At 42.6% G+C, this 23,810-nt stretch overlaps 1 protein-coding gene across 1 annotated transcript in view; it reads right to left on the reverse strand.

Annotated features, from left to right (window-relative positions):
* LOC130486391 (protoheme IX farnesyltransferase, mitochondrial) overlaps positions 1 to 23,810 on the reverse strand; it is a 131,739-nt gene that overhangs the window by 38,459 nt on the left and 69,470 nt on the right. The window contains exon 4 of the mRNA XM_056859658.1: positions 10,920 to 10,990. Coding sequence (XP_056715636.1) covers positions 10,920 to 10,990 — 71 coding nt within the window. The remainder of the gene's footprint in view (positions 1 to 10,919; positions 10,991 to 23,810) is intronic.

Here is a 23,810-nt window from a genome sequence, read left to right on the forward strand (position 1 = left end):
TTTAGCTCAGAAAAAAGGTGGATAAGGGGAGACATGATAGAGGTCTATAACGTTATGCATGGTGTGGAGAGAGTGGACAGGGAGAAGCTTTTCTGCCTCTCTCATAATACTTGAACGCGGGGTCATCTGCTGAACCTGAAGAGTGAGAGATTCAAAACAGATAAAAGGTTGTATTTCTTCATACAACGCATAGTTAAATTGTGGAACTCCCTGCCCCAGGATGTGGTGATGGCTGCCACCTTGGAAGGCTTTAAGAGGGGAGTGGACTTGTTCATGGAGGATAGGCTATCCATGGCTACTAGTCAAAATGGATACTTGTCATGATGCATACCTATTATCTCCAGTATCAGAGCAGGATGCCTATAATATTAGGTGCTGTGGAACATAGGCAGGATAATCCTGCTGAAGTCGTCTTGTTTGTGGGCTTCCCAGAGGCACCTGGATGGCCACTGTGTGAACAGACTGCTGGACTTGATGGGCCTTGGTCTGATCCAGCATGTCGTTTCTTATGTTCTCATGTTCTTTTATTATGACCAACCAAAACAACACAACACAGTGTCTGAGCTTTTGAGTTTTTCAAAATTCTTCATCAGGCTGACATTTAAAAGGGCGAGGGAGAGAAAAAAAAATATTTCTTTTAAGATCATGCCCCAAGAAATCTTTTTCCCCCCCTTCCTTTTTAAATATCCAGCCTGATAAAGAGTTCTGCAGAATTCAACACCTCGCACATTGTATTGTGGTATTTTGGTCACATTTCATAAAAGGTATCATATGATATTTGTTTTTAGATTTTGATACGGAACAACCGGGCTACCTATTTCTTTTGAATCGTCATGATATTCTATGTACTCTAATTTTAACAAAGCATGTGCATGAAATGTTCTGCAAGTACTCTGTGTGTCTTTATGCCTGTAAACGTTCACCACCAGTTTTCTTTTTTCCCCACCCAGATAAACTTTCAATCGCAACAGGATATTTGCATGTGTATCATGCTGGCTAATTATTTTGGTCCGTGCCCTCAATTGGTGGGAATCCAGAAATCTACTTCCCCATGGCTGGTTCTGAAGAAAAGGAAGTTGTCTGCCATTATTTCTTCTAAAAAATGGAATTGGCATAAATGGTGCATCCCCAAAGGCCCGTTCATATTGGGGGTCATAATCACAAGGATTATAGGATACAATCGTCGTGCTCCTTCAAACGAACTAGGCCCTGCCCCCTACTGTGCAGCTGACATAGGAGGCTAAGACAACTCCATTAGGAGCGCATATCGCTACTCAGCAGTGGTCCGCAGAAGCAGATGGAGGGCTATTTACACAAATGCACCATGACTCCTGGCTTATACATGAGCATCTGGGATGTTTCCTAACGTGATGTGATGCACAATGCACTCAAATTTATCAACTGTCCCACACGCAATTAAAGGCCCTGATAAATAATTCCACGGCCAAGGCCTCACAGCTGCATTGAAAAGCAGCAAGGCGTGAGGGGTCAAATGTTTCCGCAGGATTTCTATTTAACAAACAGGCCTGTTTATAAAGGAATGTCTCTACCAAGTTGCCGCAGAGTTGTTTTTAAGACGGCGCAGCCGTCGGAAACAGGGAGCTGAATAGCCAGCTCCTTTTGCGATCTTCATTTAAAGTGAAATAACTTGACGCACCCCGCACATTTGATAAATAAAAATTACGTGCAGAATCAATTTGTGAACGTAAAAACTCCTTTTGACTATAAATCATATAAATCTGCTGATTCGTAACCACTGACATTCCTATTCCCTTTGGGAAAGCAAAATACGAAGCATTCTGTCATTCCATTAGCCCACCTTTTGATGTGGCTTTTCCCCCTCAGTGAAGTGCCTTAAGGATTTTTCCTTCATTGTCTGTAATGTGGATATCTGACGAAGGGGAGGGAAGGGAGCAGCAGGCTGCTTAAAAGGCAATGTTTTCATGAGTAATTGGACATGTCAAAATATAAAGCGGCCTTATTAAAAATTTCTTGTTTACAACACGCAAGCAATGCCTGTTTCCTTCACTTGAGAAGGAAACTTGGAAGAAAGAGGAAATAACACACATACTTGCTTTCATACAATTATATTAAAAGCCTCATACCACTAGAGTGAGCTGCATTTGAAAAATAACACTGCTGTTCCCTCTCTCTTTCTCTCTCTCTCTCTCTCTTGAACGATACTGTTTTCAGAAGACAAAAAAAACAACAACAACAAAAAAAAAACCCTCCACAACACACCAAACATTTGCTGTTTTCGGCTTTAAACTAGTTATCCAATAACATCTATTTAGAAGGCTGACTAAACTGAGGCTATCGTATTTTGGTCACATTATGAGAAGGCAAGAGTCACTAGAAAAGACAGTCATGCTAGGAAAAGTTGAGGGCAGCAGGAAAAGAGGAAGACCCAACAAGAGGAAGACCCAACAAAAGAAGGATAGACTCAATAAAGGAAGCCACAGCCCTCAATTTGCAAGATATGAGCAAGTTCAGATGCCTGGGCCTAATTTTGAGGGATGGGAGGATAGCTACAATCCCACAAGGCCTTGGAGCAGAGAATCAGAGAGGTATGGAAAGAGAGAATATAGGCCTTGGAGCACTGCAAGAAGAGCAAGCAAGATCAATTGACCTACTGAATATATTTATATCTATTGGCTTTCAATATATAATAACTTCTGAAATGTGTGTGTGTGTGTTAAGTGCGGTCAAGTCGCTTCTGTCTCATGGTGACCCTATGAATCACAGTCCTTCAAAATATCCCATCTTTGACAGCCTTGCTCAGGTCATGCAAATTGGATTGACTCAATAAAGAAAGCCACAGCCCTCAATTTGCAAGACCTGAGCAAGGCTGTCAAAGATAGGACATTTTAGAGGACACTGATTCATAGGGTTGCCATGAGTCGGAAGTGACTTGATGGCACTTAACACACAGTGAAGGCTGAAGTGAATTGAGTGAGCTGTACTTCGGAGCTCCAGTGCCTTTAACTACAGACAAGGATGAAGTTCAGTGGTTGTGTCTGCGCTTCCCATGCTGCTAAGATGATAGAAGATGCTGCTTCTTTCAGGCTTCTCTCTACTGCACCATATAATTATTTAAGACACAGGGACAGCTTTTGAGGCAATGCCATGGCCAAGGTGGCACTGCCCAGCAAGGAATATGGCATCTGGCCTTTTCTGGCACAGAAAACAACTCTTGCTCCCCCTCCCCAAAGTTTGAACATTCACAAGTGGCAGAAAAAATATAAGCATACAAGCACTTTCTATTGAGGATTCAAAAACTAGAAAGGAGACTTTTAGCATTTGGGCTTTGGTGGCATTTGCATCTAGCTTCCTGCCTCCTGTCTAAATATCTAACAAATAAATGCAACCTAAAGTTGTACAAATTAGCATTTTAATTCTGGGACTAGGGTTGCCAGGTCCCCTTCGCCACCAGCGGGAGGTTATTGGGGCAGAGCCTGAAAGGGTGGGGTTGGGAAGGGGAGGGACTTCAATGCCATAGAGTCCAATTGCCAAAGTGGCCATTTTTTCTCCAGGTGAACTGATCTCTATTGGCTGGAGATCAGTTGTAATAGCAGGAGATCCCAAGCTAGTACCTGGAGGTTGGCGACCTTATCTGGGACCCAAAGAACAGTATGACTAATTTCACACTCTGAAGGTGGCCTCACCCTGCTGATGCTTTCAAAAGCAGATAGTGACCTGCCATGGGATCCTGTTATTTGAAACCAATCTAAAAGTTCACTCAAACCTTCATTCAGGTCATGCCTAAGAAGCTCTTTTGAGTTTAGCTCTTATTCTGATTGGATAATGTCTGTTTTCTTAGCAGAAAAAATGAGGTTCTTTCATGTACAGTACAGCGAATCCTGGATGATTATGGAGCTAATGGGTTAGGTATGAAAGGCCTCCATGAAGGGAATATTGTCCCGGACCACTAAAACTGGGACTGGGTCTAAGATAAGCCATTTGACTGCAAACTGCTTGCACAGTTTCACAGCACAAAATTCAAATGTCAACACATTGCAAAGTACATACAATTTAAACATACATTCAAAAAGCCTACAGGTCTCCAACATTTTTGAACCTGCAGGCACCTTTGGGATTTTTAAAGGGGATGATGAGCGTGATCCCAAAATATCTGTCTCAGGAGGCCAAACACAATACCTCCCTCCCCGCTTTATAAAAGAATCGCAAACAGGGGACAAAAAGAAATGGGATCCCCCCCGGGGGGGCAGGGAAGAAAGAGAAGGGGGAATAAAAAGAAGGAAAGCCGGAAGAACGAATGGATGCTAGTCATGATGCATACCTATTATCTCCAGGATCAGAGGAGCATGCCTATTATATTAGGTGCCCTGGAACACAGGCAGGATAATGCTGCTGCAGTCGTCTTGTTCGTGGGCTTCCTAGAGACACCTGGTTGGCCACTGTGTGAACAGACTGCTGGACTTGATGGGCCTTGGTCTGATCCAACATGGCTTTTCTTGTGTTCTTGTGGAATAGAACCACAAGACCAGTTGTTTACCAGTCCTCCTGATCCTCCAGAGGCTGCAGCTGCTATTGCAACCATGGGAAACCCTTCCGTTCGAATGAGGAAAGTCAACAGCAAGCCCTGCCTAACAAGGGGGCTCTCCCCAGTTCCAGAAAAGCCCGATGGGTGCTGGGAAAGTCCCGGCAGGTACCATGCTGCCCACGGACGCCATGTTAGGGAACCCTGGCGCAGCCCGTTCCAACAGCTCCAGAACTCAGTCACAGCAGCAATGGCTCAGAAATCCAGATGCTGCTCTCTGGTGACTGAAGCCTGTGAATCACTGGCCTGAAGTAGATGGAGGGTCTTTTCTCTTGGCCTCTCCACAGTAGTCAGTTTATTGAGGGAAGGGGACACAGTTGACACCTGAAGCCATAAATGTCAAACTGCAGACATGCCCTGGTTTTCAGGAATGCCCTCATTGGTTATTAACAACTATGAGAAACATAAAGATGGCACACTGGGGTTGGGGGGTGGGATAACCCTGGGAATTTTGAGAGCCCACAAAATACAAGTATAAGTTTTGGGGGCAAAATATTTAATCCTGTTAGGAAACCACTCTGTATTTTTATCAACACACTAGAGGTAGGAACAAATACTTTATCCCTAACATATGTTTTGTATTTAACTATCAAGAGGGTTTAGCATACTGGCTTGGATCCAGCAGAGAAATCAATGAAAGGAGCACAGATATTTGCGGTGATCCTCTCCTGCCAAGCAGTCCCTTCTAGCCCCTAAGAAGTTGACTCCCAGGGAAGTGGAGTCCATGCGGAATAACAGTCACAAGGGTTGAATAGAGGAGAGGGAAAGGAGTGCCGTCACGCAAGGGACAATCTGGTCCCATCCCCTCTCCTCAATGGATCCTCTCTGGAGTAGTTCCGCATAGAGAGAAAACGTGCAGCAGCAGATGCCCATAAAACTTCATAAAAATCTATCTAAAAGAGATTTTGAAAGAGAAAAAGGGAAGTGGGAGTCAAGAGGTCCCTTAAAATATCAAGAGTATTTAAAAATCGGGAATATTTAAAAATAAAAAAGGGAACCAGCGTGGTGATTTGGAGTGGTGGAGGCTAATCTAATGAACTGGATTTGTTTCCCCACTCCTCCCCACTCCTACACACGAAGCCACCCTGACCTGGATGGCCCAGGCTAGCCTGATCTTGTCAGATCTCAGAAGCTAAGCAGGGTCAGCCCTGGTTAGTATTTGGATGGGAGACCACCAAGGAAGTCCAGGGTTGCTATACAGAGGAAGGCACTGGCAAACCACCTCTGTTAGTCTCTTACCTTGAAAACCCCATAAGGGGTCGCCATAAGTCGGCTGCGACTTGACGGCACTTTACACACACACACACACGAAGCCAGCTGGGTGACTGTGGGCAAGTGACAGCTCTGTTAGAGCTCTCTCAGCCCCACCTCCCTCACAGGGTGTCTGTTGTGGGGAGGGAAAAGGAAGGTGATTGTAAGCCGGTTTGAGTCTCCCTTAAGTGGTAGAGAAAGTCAGCATATAAAAACCAACTCTTCTTCTTCTAAAAAGAGTCCTGACCCCTTCAAAATGGGACGAAGTATCTGGAGGAATGGAATTCCACTCTGAGGGTTTGCCGCAGCAAGGGGCTGATTGCCCACTTGTTTCACTGGAGGTAAACAACAAATGATACACGAGAACACAGCCATGGAAGATTCATTGGGTATCAAATGAATTTCAGATAACAGTTTTGCTAGCAATGCTTTTCCCAGCTCAACAGCCTGTGCAAAATTAGTAGGGTGTCACAGAACACCTCCTTAAGGAGTAGGTGTCCTGAGATTTACTGCACCAAGGGGTTAAACCAGTAGGATGAGAACAGACTAGACCAGGATTAAATACAATGTGAGTCAAATGCAGCTCAAAAAACCCCAGCTACCATGCTTTGAAGACACACAGAACTCTTTGTACACACCCCAAACTTTTTTGGAATGATTCCCAGAATTAAGGCACCAGCCTTTTAAACACAGTTTACCCATCTCTGTGCTGTTTTGACTGGAATTCAGTATAACCAAAGACAAGATTTATTTAACCAGAAAAGGGAAAGGTTCAAACAGCATTGGGAAAATACACAGCACAAGGTTGCATCTCTTGCAGTGTGTTATTTTGGCAGCTGAAGAAATAATGTCCGCTGATGTCTAGCTTGAAGTCTATAAGGACTTAGGCCAACATCATTCAAAGTTAAGTGACACTTAAGAACATTAAATCAGCTGTTGACAGTCAGATAGATAGATGATTGATTGCCTGGGGGCCCACACAATGACCATTAGGTGGCAGAGCAGGGGCATATGTGTACAGAAATAATAGAGTTTTAAATTTGGTTAATACACGTTGAACCAAAGGGGATTCTTTACAGAAGAATGACAGAAACATTTTCAAGCCTGGAAACTTGTACAACTACTCATTTGCCCTAAATGAAGTTGTTTTCCTATTCAAAGCTAATGGTACAGCTACCGAAGGGGAAATTAAACTGCTAGTGAAAACAGCCCCACATTTGTGCGGGAAATCCAATGCTGTGTGCAAACAGATATTTTCCACAGCAACTACGTAATGTGTGGGGAACAAACATGAGTCTTAGTATATGGGTACACTGAGAACAAGTTTGATCAGTGTCCTATATAAACATTAGAATGGCCTCAGTATGGCTCAGATTGGGAAGAAACCCCCAATTTATTTGGGTGATAAGAAGTGGGAGGAGTTTAAATTCATGAATGGCATTTAGGGTGTACCTCCATTTCATTGAGTTTTTTGGCTCATTGTGTGCTCAACAGATGTTCTCATTAGAATATTTCCCATGATGTTTTTAAAATAAAATTAACTGAACTTAGAAATCTATAATTAGCACCATCTTACTGAACAAATCGGAACAAGTTTACCAAAGTACTCTATTTACAATGAGAGGGAGTTTACCCCCAGGGCTTGATTCACTATTTTGTTTCAATTTTCATGTAATTTCATCCATCACTTTTTTTCCAATCCTCCAAAGATGATGGATAAAACACAGAAATAAATAGGACCAACTGTTCACAGATGCCTAAGGGAAAACATAATTTTGTTATAAATAATCCTTGGCACAAATCATGGAAATGCTATCTGAAAATTGTTTGTTGAATAGTTTATGAATAAGGGCTTTAGTTTAAAGTTTGCAAATAAGGTGTAGTGTGCACCCCCCCACACACCAAATTGAAATTCAATACTTTAAGAAACTGAACAGACATACAAATAAAAATCAAGGTTGTTTTAAGTTTCTGTTCAAACAGGAGCCCCATGGGATGCTGGCTTTTTATTTGTATGTATACATCAGGCAGTGAGAGCACACAAAATGTGACATGTGTTTAAGAATTCTTTTTCTTAAAATCTCACCAGCAGAGGTTTGATTACTATTTTATGATTTATCATAAAGAGGGGAAAGGGGGGGGGGAACAACTGGCAATGTTTTGCACAAATCGAAAGAATGTGCAGTTTTTAGCAGTTATCCTCTAAAGATCCTCTAATAACAAAAATAGCAGACCAAATCCCATTACCCAATTATTTTCAGAATTATTTCAACTTGTCAGAAATTAGGCACATACTACCAAATGAAACAAGCGGAGACACAATTCCATTGCACAGTGCAGTGGCAATGGGTTGGATCCAAAGGTGGGCTTCCATTTATATAAGTGTCACCGAGGACTTCCTTCCTGGCTGTATACTGTCTGCTCCAACTCCATCATCACTAAATTAGCCTTGGCAGCCATTTAGGAGCCAGCAATGTTTTGCTTTGGAGAAGGCGAGGTCAAGGCTCTCCTTGGGCCATATTAACATGTGGCCAAAACATGTGGCAGGAGACTAATTCACTGATGGGACATCCGCCTGCCTATCAATTGCCATGGGGGCTTGCAAAGCCAGACAACCCACCTTTGTCGATCAATGTACTTTCATCAGCCAATGTAGGTGGGCTTTAACTGACCTTGCCTGAATGTCTCCTATCAGTCTGCCTCAGGCATGGGTGAGGCCTCCATTGTTCCAGCCCTTATGTACACCTAAGGCTGGCCAGGTCCCTCTTCGCCACCGGCGGGAGGTTTTTGGGATGGAGCCTGAGGAGGGCAAGGTTTGGGGAGGGGAGGGACTTCAATGCCATAGAGTCCAATTGCCAAAGCGGCCATTTTCTCCAGGGGAACTGATCTCTATTGGCTGGAGATCAGTTGTAATAGCAGGAGATCTCCAGTTGGTACATGGAGGTTGGCAACCCTATGTCCACCCTGCCCGGATGCAGTCACCTTGTGTTATCTTTTTGAGAAGCCTCCCCCAACTCAGTCAGAGCTAGCGAACGTATAGATTCTCATCCTGGACTTCCCTTGAATTCTTGTACTTTACACTTACTTCTTTCATATTCTTTTGTGCTGGCTACTATAACTATCGAGAACCAGCATGGTGTAGTGGTTAAGAGAAGCAGACTCTAATCTGGAGAACTGGGTTTGATTCCCCACTTCTCCACATGAAGGGTGACCTTGGGCCAGTCACAATTCTCTCAGAACTCTCTCAGCCCACAAGGAGGCAGGCAATGGTAAACCACCTCCGATCTTTCTCTTGCCTACAGGGTTGCCCTAACTCAGCTGTGACTTGATGTCACTTTACACCACCACTGCTCTGCCAGCCAAAGCCGTGCAGTCTTACTTCCTCCTTACACACTGGATGATGTATGACTAAAGGAAACGCTTCCTACTATTATTCTTAGATATGTCTGCTGCATTTTATTTTATTTATTTAAAAAATTTCTCTGCCTCCTTTCCTACCAAATAGGATCTCCTAGAAAACTGTGAAAACATTTAAAAAGTTCTCCATTAAAACAGTATTTAAAATAAGGTATATATATGAAACACGATGGGTAACCGTGTTAGTCTGTGTGTAGCAGTAGAAAAGAGCAAGAGTCCAGCACCACGTTAAAGACTAACAAAATTTCTGGCAGGGTATGAGCTTTCGTGAGTCACATCTCACTTCTGTATCTGAAGAAGTGAGCTGTGACTCATGAAAGCTCGTACCCTGCCAGAAATTTTGTTAGTCTTTAAAGTGCTACTGGACTCTTTTCTGCATATATATGAAATAATTCAATAAAAAAACATGTAAACACACAAATACACATCACACCGCAATCAGGGAGAAGGGCCAATAACAGTTATTGGGGGTATGCCAAACAGTACAAAAACAGTATTCCCCTGCTGACAGAAGACAATGACAGGGGGAGACATATGAATCTCTCTGAGGAGGGACAGCCAAAGTTTTGGCGCCACAACCAAGAAGGCCCTTTCTTGGGTAGTCACCCTTTCAGTTTCAGATAGCAGGGGCACTTGAAGCAGGGCCTCTGAAAATGACTGGAGTGGATGGGTAGATTCATATGGGAGAAGGTGGACTTTTGATATGCTGGCCCCAAGCCATATAGTGCTTTAAAGGTCAATACCAGCACCTTGAATGGGGCCCAGGAGCAGATTGGGAGCCATTGTAGATGGAACAGGACTGGAGTTATATGGTCCCTATGACCTATTCCAGTCAACATACTGGCTGCAGCATTCTGTACCAACTGGAGCTTCCAGTCAGTCTTCAAGGGCAGCCCCATGTACAGTGCATTGCAGTAATCTAATCTACATGTTACCAGGGCATGCATCACAGTGGCAAGATATTTCCCATTTGGTACAGTGCCATTTCGTTGAACCATTTAGAGTGTAATTTTGGTATCACTGGCACTCCTCTTCAGTGGCTTCAGACTTTCCTGTCAAAGAGACAGCGAAATCCTATCCTGGGAGAGCGGGAGTTGATATTTTGGAAACTCTACTTTGTATGCATACAAATACAATTCACCACATGGGGAAGTGATGGTGGAAAAGAAGCCAACCCCACCAGCACATCAAGCTCACAGGTTCCATCCTCTCCCTTTGCTACAAAAGATCTAGGATAGAAGACCAACAATAGACCTTTACAAATCTTAGATTAGAAAAAAAAATCTTTTGACTGTGGGTGATCCATAATTACTTTCTTGGCAGTTAACACTACACAGCTAGGGTCAGCTGCTTGCTTGTAAAACTGCAGTACATAGCTTACTTTGTCTGAGAGATTACACAGGAACACCTGGAAACATGCAACTCTTAATTTGTACAACTACAAAGGCCTTGGTACAATATCTGCTGAACACGATGAGAGGACAAGCCAATAGGTTTCCCCATGCGGCATTATAAGCTTTCAGAGTCATCAAAGCACAAAAAAACCTGGTATTTTTTCCCAGGTCTTTTGTTCTTTAAGTTGACATATTTGCTTATCTAAACACAAGGAAAGTCAGAAGTCTGGGGAAATCTATAAAAGGAACAATGAAATTCATTACTCATTCTGGTGAGCAGGTGTGCACAGCCTTACCTGATCTGTCCTCGCACCAGGGGCCTGTTTTTTGTCCTGTTCATGTTCGAGTCAAATGGAACCTCAAAGAACTACAGAAAAGAAAAGAAGATGACTTTAAGGGATGCCAGAGACCATCCGAACCGTAGAACAGACTGACTGTTTTTGCAGGTGCTTTGGGTCTTCATTTGAGAAGATTCCAAAGGGCAACTGAAACAGCAAACTATTTTACATTCACTTTGAAAGCCAGCATTAAAACGTTTGGCATTTCCTTAAAAGAGGGGGGGAAAACCCTATCCACAGTACAAAAAATATTTTTTGACAAGTTCTCTAGTAAATCATTTGAAGTGACTTCTCCTCCCTACAAGTACTATCCTTGACATATTTGGCATGGCTTTAGAGATGCAGGTGTTATAAAAGCAACAATCTTCCTTCTTCTGCGCCCAGTTTTCAGCGCTGAATAATCAGAGTGAATCACATGCTCCTCATTCAAAGATTCCATTTTAGATGTTTTCAAGAACACTCAACTTTGGAAACCCATCACCCAAGCAAGAATCAATCAAATCAGAAAAGTGCTACTGCAAATGAATTGGAAGACAGCATTTACTAATGAAGAATTCATATGGGATAATGGAGCGCAGGCAGGAGAAACAGTTTGGAAATTCCCTTACCACTGAAATTCAGGTAAATTACCCATCCTCCTTTTGGCTTTAACCATCATGCATCTGCTCTCAACATTTCAGTCTCTGCTACCTTTTTTTTCTCATTAACTTCCCACAGTTAACACTCACCTCCTTGAGATGTTGCCTTTTTATTCTAATCTTGAAACAAGATTCTAGTTTGATTCAAGTATTTAGGAATTGATGCAGCTTGGTGAAAGCCAGTGTGGTGTAGTGGTTAAGAGAGGTGGTTAGGAGTGGTGGAACCTAATCTGGAGAACCGGACTTGATTCCCCACTCCTCCACATGAGTAGCGGAGGCTAATCTGGTGAACTGGATTTGTTTCCCCACTCCTACGCATGAAGCCTGCTGGGTGACCTTGGGCTAGTCACACTCTCTCAGTCCCACGTACCTCACAGGGTGTCTGTTGTGGGGAGGGGAAGGGAAGGTGATTGTAAGCAGGTTTGATTCTCCCTTAAGTGGTAGAGAAAGTCGGCATATAAAAACCAACTTTTCTTCCGCCCTCCCTCCTTTAGTTCTTAATCTTATATTAATCAGCGGTATGGCTTTATTGGCCCTAGCCTTAAGCTTAAACTCTTTTTTGGTCAATTTACAAAGCTATATTTTCCTGCATATTTAGAAAGTCCACTGAGTAGGCAGAGTCCCCTGTCTCGCCTATGAGTGTGCAACTTTCATTATCAACAGAGGGGACAGGTGGTTTTGTATTAGGTATAGTGGTGGCCTTCCCCAGTCATCTACCACCCCGCAAACAAAGTCTGCCTAGAAAATGTCGGGATGTAACGTCACCCCATGGGTCAGGAAAGACCCGGTGCTTGCACAGGGGATTTACCCTATAGTGGAGGCAGCTCAGCTCATCTTTAAAGGTTGCCTGTGGGTAGAGCTTTGTCATGTGAGCTCCCCCTCCCTACTTGCCTTTACAAAAGAAGTTATACACATACATATATCTCACATTAAAACAGAAATGTGTGACATAGAAGAAGTCTCTAACATAGTTTTAATATACAAATGACATAGATTTAATCAGCAACTTATTTATTTTTTAATTTATTTATTAAGTTGGTACCCCCCCCCTCAGCACAGCCAGGCTCAGGACAACATCTAACAGATAAGTACAAAATCATATAAATACATTAATACTGAAACCTACAACTTAGAACTTTAAAATTAAACCCAATTTATCATAGATGGTTCCTTAACTCAAAACTGGCTCCTATAGACTGCCCTCTCTGAAGAGGTTGGCTAGCAATGGAAGTCAGTAAGGCCAATAATCTCTGGGGGGGGAGAGGGAGGGAGGGCTGTCCTAAGTCTAGGTAAGGCAACTGCAACGGAGATGGAGAAGGAACAAAGAGAGGGGAAAGGACAGAAAGGACAAGACAATGGGAAGGGAGGGGAGAAAAGAGAGAGGCAGGAAGGCCAGCCAGTCTATACAGCCGTCACTGTTCTCAACCATATGCCTGGTAAAACATCTCCATCTTATATTCTCTGCGGAACAGGGCTAGGTCCCGCAGGGCACGGGTCTCATTCAACAGAGAGTTCCCCCAGGCTGGGGCCAGAGCCAAGAAAGCCCTGGCCCTGGTCGAGGACGGCCAGATGGTACTAGGACTAGGGACTACCAGCAAGGTATTATCAGCTGAGGGCAACGCTCTCTGGGGGTCGTATCGGGACTTGTCAGCAGTCAGCAAACTTCAGCGAGCATCAATCTCTTTCTAAAGAATTAATCTTCACAGGAGCTTCTAGTGTGACTATGTGGCCAACAAGAATAACACAGGACCTAAAATAAGTAACAATGTCACATTCTTTGATGTTTGGAAGTAGCAGAAGGCAAAACCGGCTCTCACAGTAAGCGGCTGTCAGCAGCTGCTGACAGCAGCAAAAGCACAGCAGTATCAGCTACTTTTCTGCCTTGCTGCTAGGCAATGCCACCAAGTTAAAACAAAACAAACAGAACTGCACAATATCTTACTAAAATGCCGCAGAGACAGCAGGGCTTATGGGTGCAGAAGCTGCAGCAGGAACTAACAGCAAGCAGACGTGGGGCAGGTATTCAATACTGTGGTTTCCAGAGTACTGTGAAAACAGGCTGGGGGCTTGACATTTTATGGTGTTGGAGAGAGAAGAGACTCAAAATGTGTCAATCCGTTCCCGGTTGAAGGCCGTAATTTTATAACAGACAGAATGGGGTCTAGTGAGACTTACAAATAAAATATCAGCACTTGTGAAAGTTCATTAGTATTTTAGAAGTTATTTGTGTAATTGGACAATGCTGTAATTAGCACAAGTAATATGTCTCCAGTCTAATTCTGAAACTGTATGCTGGAGATTCACTGGCCACTTACACCAATATCTTACTACTGAACAAAAGTCAATGAGATCTCAACTAAAGTACTGCAAATTACCTTCTTAGTTAACTACAGGTGTCCTCCCCCACTAAACCTCATCTTTACATCAGTCTTATTCAAATGCCATGGATTTTCCCTTTCACATCCTTTGTTAATGATATACACTAATTTAGTATATCGTAATTCAGTTCGATCCCGAGGGAAGTCGGGTTCAGGTAGCCGGCTCAAGGTTGATTCAGCCTTCCATCCTTCCGAGGTCGGTAAAATGAGTACCCAGCTTGCTGGGGGTAAAGTGTAGATGACTGGGGAAGGCAATGGCAAAGCACCCCATAAACAAAGTCTGCCTAGTAAACGTCGGGATGTGACGTCACCCCATGGGTCAGGAATGACCCGGTGCTTGCACAGGGGACTACCTTTACCTTTAATTCAGTTGACTGATATAAATCTGACAAACAGTATTCCCAAATAACTTCATTTTTTCTTTGACACTCAACATTTTTTAAACCAGAAGCACACTTTACCAACAGGAAAGAATGATGTCATCTTGAGCTTGAAAGTTGAAGTAAACAAGACGATTTCCTGCTTGGCATGCAAGGTGATCAATACGGAATTATATACCAAATCCACATCTATGGCTGATTCAAACAGATGTGTCTAACTTTTGTCAAGCATCAAGAGCTTATATCATATCAATAATTACAGCTTGCATTCTTCAAGCATAGGCAGGCATATGTTCCTGGCTGCAGATGGAAATCCCTATTCACCAATCTGAAGATTTGTTTACTTTTCACTGTTCAAGATTACTAACAGGTGTGTATGGGGGGACACCAACACCCCTCCATTCCATTACGTGTGTAGCCTGTCTAGTTTTCAGGCGTATATCCTTGGCTACATATCCTCTCATGAACTTACACCAAACCCAGGATGGTTCAAACGTTCAAAGGGAAAACTCGCACATCGGTACATTTCACTGTGAGCATACCTTGGTTAGCCCTTTTACTGGACAGCAGGCTGCTATTACTCTGTAGCCTTTGTGTCTGGCTACTGGGACAGAAAGTGCCTTGAGGGCCAATAATCTTTTTATGCACAATATTTTAATGTGCTATAACTTGCAACCAACCTATGGAAGAAAGGTGAATAAACACATAATCATTAAAAAAAAAATCCCTACTGTCCCTAATAGCTAGACCGTGACAGATGAAACCACACATTTGCCCAGCCAGAATCCAGCTGAACATGCAGAGGAGGTGGGTAGGAGAAGGAAGCAAATGGTTGTGCTAAGCTCTTAGGCTAGATGGGACAGTGGGGATTTCTTAAGGGAGAACAAGTTGCAAAAACCAACAGGTAATTTGTATTATAAATTTAAGCGATATAGATGAAATTTGCCTTTTCACAATGCTGCAGTTGTGAGCAGAAAGGAGATTGAAACACATCCTTTGGGAATATCTGTGAATTTTACAGTTCTGGATTTAGTTCCTTATTAATTTAACATTTACTGTACTTTAAATGTGTGTGCTTCTGTACATGTATAAATACACACAAATAGATTTGTCTAAGAAAAGTAGTTAACACAGCCACTTTAGATGCAAATGCAGACTACCAATAACCAGTTATCAAGTTTTCCACCCCCCAGATGTTAAGCAAAAAAAAAAGCCCTCGTGTATCTCAAATACAATTCATCTGCAGATCTAAGCAGGGGGTACGACTCAATTTTAGATTATCTCATTACAGCCTGCAGAGTTTTGCTTGTTTTAGCAAACAACAAATTCAGTAAGATGAATCCTGTATAAATAAATATTTTAGCTGCTCACAAGAGGCCGTTTCCTCAGGAAGTCTGAATGCATCACTTCATTTGGCTGAGGTGGAATATTGTCTTCCCTACAATTTTGGAAATCTAAATGTCAGGAGGACAGACGCAGGGTTAAATCTATAGCAACAGAACACCATCAAGTGACATAACTTGGCAGCAATTTTGAGACCATGCACAACTTTTTAAATCAGCAGAGATAAATATTTAAAACATGATGCTGAGAAAAACCACATAAAATACGACTTTGTGGTTGACTGCTGCTACAGATCATTCCCTTACACAGCTTTCATCAAACAGACGAAGTAATTACATTCTGTGGTCCTAAGTGTGAGTTCAACTGTCATATTACTGTTTAGTGTTACATTCAATCATATGTTTCCCATCAGTTTTCTTTGCTCTGGCCTTCACTTGTTATGTTTACTAAAGTATTAAAGACTGTTTGAAAATGTCAACATTTCACAATGAAAATATGAAATTTATGTTTATGCATCCATCACATTTAGATCATAGGCTAAAAAGTCCTCAAATCTTCAACTGGTTAGGTCATGACCCACAATTGAGTCACGGCACAACCTAAGGTGGGTCACACCCGCATCACCACAATTTCCCTCCTTCATTCTTGAGGCTCTTTAAAAGGCAGAAAAACAGAAGGGGAGAAAGAAAGGAAAAATACAAATGGGCAGGGGGAGAAAGGAATGAGCGTTATAAATAGACAAAAAACTAGCTGCATGTTTCCAGGTTGAGTAAAACTATGTTTGATGAAGCTGAAACATACTGCTCTAACACAGAACTTTGGTTTTTTCTGCAGGTACATTCTTTTCACAACCAACCAACAATGGACTGATCCACATTATAAAGGTAAAGGTAGTCAGTCCCCTGCGCAAGCACTGGGTCATTTCTGACCTATGGGGTGATGTCACATCCCAACGTTTACTAGGCAGACTTTGTTTACGGGGTGGTTGGCCAGTGCTTTCCCCAGTCATCTTCCCTTTACCCCCAGCAAGCTGGGTACTCATTTTACTGAACTCGGAAGGATGAGTCGACCTTGAGCCGGCTACCTGAAACCAACAATCCACATTATAACTTCCCCAAAATTCTATTCTCAAAATAGGGATGAGGCGAGCTATTGATCTGGCACAACACCTACAAGTGTTTAACTGGATCCGGCCCTGTGGATTTACATGGGCAGTCCTTGGCCGTGATTGTAGCGGCTGAGGACTGCTTGCATTCCTCTTTGGTTGTGCCTGGAGTTACAGGAAGAAAAGCTTTGTCATACCGCTTACTAAAGCTAGATGGCCATCTGTCAGCAATGCTGATTCTAGGACCTTAGGCAGAGCATGAGAGGGAGGGCAGGAAGGTGCTTGACTCTCATGGCCCTTTCTTGCATGCCCAGAGTAGTGCTGATAACCACTTTGGGTTCAGGAAGCATTTTTTCCTCCAGGCCTGATTGGCTAGGAATCCTGGAGGGGTTGGTTTTTTTTGGCCATCTTCTGGGCATGGAGTAGGGGTCACTGGGTGTGTGTGTGTGGGGGGGAGGAGGTAGTTGTGAATTTCCTGCATTGTGCAGGGGATTGGACTAGATGACCCTTGTGGTGCCTTCCAACTCTATGATTCTATGAAAGCACTAGTGCGCTAGCAGCCTTCGCTCCCGTTTTTGCTGACCAATGACGCCTCCATATAATTAAAAAGCTGCCACCTACATTTGTGGCTTCATGGAATATCTGACCAGGTTCAAAGGCAGTCTGTTGACAAGTGAAAACAAAGGTCTTCAGTTGAGGCATAAGGTTAAGTTTGAGGGCAATGAGAGAAAATGTTAAATAGTTTCAATTGGGTGGGGGGAGAGAAAGCAAATGAAATATGTATATAAAGTGTTGTATTTCACAATCACAGATATACAGTTTAATGCTGGGAATTTGCGATTGGTCTTTGCTTCTCAGAGCAAACACACTGAAAGTACATGGTGTAAAATATGTACATACGCAAGTGTCACATGTGAAAGCTTTCCTGATTTTTCCTATCTCAGAGGTTCTATGTAATAAGAGTGAAGCCAGCCAGATACAGCTGGTGGCTGTCCTTGGAAATATGTTCCCAGAACACTCTGAGAATAAACTAGTGATAATGCAAATTCATGGGAAGCTGATAACTTTACACAGATGAGATCAAGGTCACTAAAGCTCTCCATTGTTTGTTCATACTTGCTCACAACTGATTATTATTTAGCTGCAAATACCCAAAGAGCGAAAGGTTCCTAATACTTAGCATTGATTTTGTGTGAAGTTTAAAGAAGATGCTTATTAAGAAGTACAGCAATTATATGAATTGCAGATGTTATGAAATGAAGTACAGTAGCTGCTTTAAGTGAAAATGCATTCTCAAAATTTATAAGAGGGAGAGAATATTTGCGTAAAATGGTACCATCACTAGCAATTAAGCTTTTAAAATGTAATCACGGTGTTACACTTCCCTAACATTTCTGTTCAAAGCAGCCAATGAAGGCTACTCCTAAAACAAAACACAACACTGGATCTATGTATTTACATTTATGTCTTCGCTTTTTATTTTCCGATCGAAACAACTTGAGGATTCACACATGTGAAAAAGATGTCCCCAAATACTGATTGTTACAACCTACCAAAAGCATCATTGAACAGAAATGAAGAGTTTGGTTTAGTTTTTTTTTGTTACGGTAGTAGACCAGCATCAGGAATGGAGAAACAATGCCCCACAGAGGTCACATTTTTAAACAAGGGCTGGTAATCCAGTTAGAACAAAAGTAGAATGTAAAACAGATTTAGTTCACTGCAAATTTGGTTCATTCCACAATTGCATGGGTGTATGGAAAAGTTATATGACAACATATAATCGGCAATACCTTTCTTTCAATTTTGAGAGGCAGGCAGGCAGAATGGGAATTATCACCTGAAGCATGTGAAGCAATCGATGACGAGAATGTCAGTCTTGGTGGAATCTCATTTTTAAATTTTTTAAATTTATTAACTTTAAAATTAAATACAAAAGTTGAAGAAGGATACAAAGGTGTGGAGAAAGCTCTACGGAAAATAGTTTCATGGGGGAGGTAGAATCTCATTTTTGAGGACAACATTGGCTTGGATCCACTGGAGGATTTAATGAATGGAGGAGTGGTATTTTGTTAATTCCCCCCTCCTGATGCAGATCAACTCTCCCCTCACGCTGTTCTATGGGGATGTTTACCCCAGAAGCAGTGTTTCAGGGGACAATTTGGGCTGTGGCAGGAAGGCAAGGCAAGAAAGTTGCCTTATACCAATGGAAATCTTCAAATACAGCAGATCATAACTCTTTGAAGGCATTATTTAATACTTCTGGGAATGAACAGAAAAGGTGCACTTTCGATATCCTGTTTCAAAGCTGCATAGCATCATCAGCATACATGTTGATTTTTATTCTTAAATCTGCAACATAGTATTTTATATTACAATTTTGTCAACCGAAGAGCTTATTTATTTATTTATTTATTACCCATGGCCATGGGAATAAATTCTCTTCTACGACACAAGGATTTGTTTCTTTTAATAACAAAATAAAGGATTAGTAAAATAATTTCACTTCAATTAAAAAACAAACAAACAAACAAAAACACCCCAACAACTGCGAAACTAGAATTTTTTGTTTAACCTGAATTACTTTCAAATAGATCTGTCTTTGCTATTTGGTAGATATTAGTATATACTACAAACAGCAGAACAAACCAATGGTGCTTAATTGGCATCGTCTACCATCATCAGTCAATGTTTTTACTACCACAAAGAGCAGATTTAAATCAAGGCTAGAAACATCCCACATAATTTCAACAAAGGAAAAGCACAGAGGCCTTACAGAAGGGGGCAGATATTCATATATTAGAAAGGGCACACATAACACCTGCCTGCCTTGAAGATGTGAACATAAAGCAGACCAAATAGGATTAGAAACTGTTCTTTTGGAATATTGCAGGCAGATGAAAAATACCTTGCCTGAGGCTCTTTGGTAGCTGCAGTTCTCTTAATAATTTCCCACTCCAAATTAGTGTCAAATTAAAAACAAGATCAACTCATGTCTAAAACCATGCCACACTGTGACAAAAAAATGGCACACTGGTAATTTGAAGGCAGTTATGGGCCTTTCTCTTGAACTAAATAGTCAAAAAGGCACATCTTCTAGACAGCATTAGCTACAAAAAGGCATTTATACTGTCAGTTCAGAAATAAATGCCCCCACATATGGAGGACTTTAATTAACACTTACTTTAATTAACACTTTATCTCTCCTGGAAGTATAATGGTATTCACTGTGGTCTCAGCTTTTACAAAGTTCAAGAAATTACACCTTGCTATTTTGCCAACAGTGTTGAGAATATTGGGGAAAAAACACAAGTCAAAAATTCCCAACACTTGAAAAATTGCATACTGTAGCTTTGCTATTGGTCCATTGTCAAAATATGAGATCATGCAAGCTTGAAAAGGATAAAATAAGGGGATGTCAATGAAATTTGATATCTGACATTTGGCAGTTAACGATGAGGATGGATGATAACAACACTATAGGGTGTGGACAAGGGCAGAAAAAACTTCATGTGCTCTACTCTGGCATGCTAAGTATTCTTCTCCTTGCCAGATTCCAATAACAGAAGTCAGGGAGGCTGGGAGAAAAATTCTACAGTCAAAAGTGAGGCAAGTCTGGTGGAGAGGGGGGCGGGTTACGGAAGGGTTTGGCTCCACTTGATGTGTTTCATTTTTGTTTTAAAAAAGCACCCCTCCCAACCCTGATGGCTTGTTGATCCAAGGAAAGGAGGCAAAACCCACCCATGACAATTCATCCATGCCTGTCCTTGGTGCAACAGAAAACATTAGTTGCCTCTAAAAATAATGATTCTTTCTCCTATCTGTTGAACTTTGGCACTGGACAAATTCTCCCAGTGAGCAGGATAAGCACAGTCCCTGGGAATTTTCTCTTAATAGGGATGGGGGGGCGGGAGTTAAAGGTGGTAGTGTTGTCCCCACTGAAAACAGCTGAAAAAGAGAATTCAAGGTACCCCCCCCCCCGGGCTTATCTGGTATTTGAACAAACCATCCGCTTTGCTGAAATATCCCAAACTTGATTATGAGTTCTTGTAGGTTATCCGGGCTGTGTAACCGTGGTCTTGGAATTTTCTTTCCTGACGTTTCGCCAGCAGCTGTGGCAGGCATCTTCAGAGGAGTAACACTGAAGGACAGTGTCTCTCAGTGTTACTACTCTGAAGATGCCTGCCACAGCTGCTGGCGAAACGTCAGGAAAGAAAATACCAAGACCACGGTTACACAGCCCAGATAACCTACAAGAACCAATGAACTCTGACCGTGAAAGCCTTCGACAATATTTTGATTATGAGTGTTTAAGGAGAGGAGGCAGGCTTTGGATTGCACGGTGCTCTTTGTGTCACGCCAGTCCAATTTACCTGTTGCTCTTCTGCTGTAACAGCAGCAGGGAGTGCTGGGAAAGTAAGAGCAGGATAAGAGCTTGGGGGTACTCGTGTATCCAGCCTTGGTATTTGAGAAACGTGTTGGTGGGAACAGTGGCCAGAATGCTCGCTTATCCGGCGTCACCCAGAGGGAAAGCTCCTCCCCTCAGCCACCCGTCTGTCTTAGGGCAAGCATGTTTTCCTCTGCTGCCTCTCAAACTGGCCAGCTTGATGCCTCCTACCATTGCTGGGCTTCTGACAATCGGTGCTGCCAACTGATGTCATCCTTGGGTGCCTCCTTCCCCGTCAGCCTGCCTTAAGCTGCCCAGGAGTCAGCCCAGCCAGAGTGCTCTTGGGCAGCTGGTCCACTTGTCTGCCTGCTGCGTAAGACGGCTCTATGGCTTGGGGGGAAGAGGAAGGGTCACACCAGCCACAAGGCTGTCACCATGGCATCCCCAATGGGATGTGTTTTGGTCATTGTGGGTGGAGCAGACAAGTAGGCTTGAGCATCTGGCACATTTGACTCAATGGCAAACACACACCCATTCCCCACAAGTACAAGATAGCAACACTTCAACTGTAGCGGGTCCTTCAGTCACTGGTGGAACAGGAAGCAGGAGGGACAAAGATACCTTCCTCCTCCTTGCTGGTCCACTGCAGCTATTGCAATAGATCAGCAGCAGCAAGTTAGGCAGATCATGAGAGTGAGGGCAGGAAGGGTTGTGTCAGTGTTTGGCTCTTGTGGCCCTTTCTTACATGCCAAGAGTAATGGTGATCACCACTTTGGGGTCAGAAAGCAATTTTCCTCCAGGTAATATTGTCCAGGGATCCTGGAGGGTTGTTGTTGTTTTTTGTCATCTTCTGGGCACAGAGTAGGGGTCACTGGGGGTGTGGGGGAGAGGAAGTTGTGAATTTTCTGCATTGTGCATGGAGCTGGACTAGATGACCCTTGTGGTACCTTCTAACTCTATGGTTCTACTATTCTATGAAGTATGCAGGAAAGAAGACAGGGAAGAGGTGAAGGGAGAAGAGAGGGAATTTTTTATTTGGTGTGAATGCCATCCTAGCCAGAGATGATTTCTGTGGGCCTCTGTGCTTGCCTCACATTACAAGCTTTACAAGCAGCTAGAAGCTTGTACTTCAACTGCATGGAGTGCAAACGTCAATGGCATAACAAGAATAGAAAAATCAGAACAAGTATAATAACTTCACAAAAAGAAACAAAAAGGCTTGAAAAAAATTCTGTATATTCGCATACGAAGGTAGGCAAACCTGGCACATGCGCTGAACACTGGCACGCCAGACCAGTTTGGTTAGCATGCAGGGCCAGTTCTCTGCCCAAGCAACTAAGGCAAGTCCTGGCAGTGCCATCTGGGCTGAAGTTTGACAAAGAAAAAATATACTATGCAACATGGAAGAATGCAGGGATATTTGGCCTCTTTCTTTTGGCCAAGTACAACTCTCATCTACCCCCCTTCTGCTTACAATGGCACCAGCATCTTCAGTTAGACACTGTGTTTTTGCAGCACTTGGGCTAAAACGGTTGTTTGCCTCTGCCCTATACGGCACCTTTGGAGAGAATTACCCTTTGAAGTGTATGGCCCAAAGCTCTTCGGCAAAATGGGCCACCAGCACAAACATATTCAATCAGTGCCTCTTCAGTTTTCTCAGTCTCTTTGGCAGACCTTTCACCATGCAATATCTTGCAGTTATCAGAACTATATCAAGCCACATGGCAAGTAGACAAGTTGCTGATTATTTCAACGTCTTTGAAATGTCAAAGTGATATGGCTGGAATTCAACAGGGCCTTTAGACTTAACACTTGTGGCTGAAACAAAGCAGGTACTGTCCAAAAAGTATGTCACACTTAAAACTCCAACTCTCCAAAATAATTTGTCACTCTTCTACAGCCTCCCTCACCCCCCTCAGGTTGTATGCTGCATGGATGGAGCCTACATCCTTAAAGCTTATGACATAAATAAATGGTTCCCTTTTATTGACAAAGATAGTACATTGAAAACAGAATAGATTTTAAAATTTCCCAAACCATGCAAACAAGGGAGGTGGAATACAGCAAGCAAAGATAAACTCAAATCGGAGTTACTTTCTTTGTTGTTTCATTTTAAAAATGATAAAAATTCAGTATACTGTATACAGTTTTAATAATTGTAGATAGTTATAATGTATAACCTTCTTCATGGGTATAGATCACGATGGGTAGCCGTGTTAGCCTGTCAATAGCAGCAGAAGACTAACACGGCTACCCATTGTGATCTATATCCATGAAGAAGGTTATACATATATATAATATACAGGGATGGGGAACCTTTTTTCTGCCAAGAGCCATTTGGATATTTATAACATCATTTGCGGGCCATACAAAATTATCAACTTAAAAATTAGCCTGCTTTATTTGGTTAAACATTTAGCCACGAGGCACGACCGGAGACGGCTCCAAGTGTCTGCTACGTAGAGCAACTCGCTTTTGAGCTCTGCTGTCCCCAGCTGGGCCCAAGAGATGCAGACAAGGCAGCATCCTTCTGAGCTAGAGATCTGCCAGGACCCATGAAAGGACAGACCAAATGATTTCACGGGCCTTATACGGCCCCCGGGCCTGACGTTCCCCA

The sequence above is a fragment of the Euleptes europaea genome, chromosome 1 (genome assembly GCF_029931775.1).
Source record: "Euleptes europaea isolate rEulEur1 chromosome 1, rEulEur1.hap1, whole genome shotgun sequence".
Taxonomy (NCBI): domain Eukaryota; kingdom Metazoa; phylum Chordata; class Lepidosauria; order Squamata; family Sphaerodactylidae; genus Euleptes; species Euleptes europaea.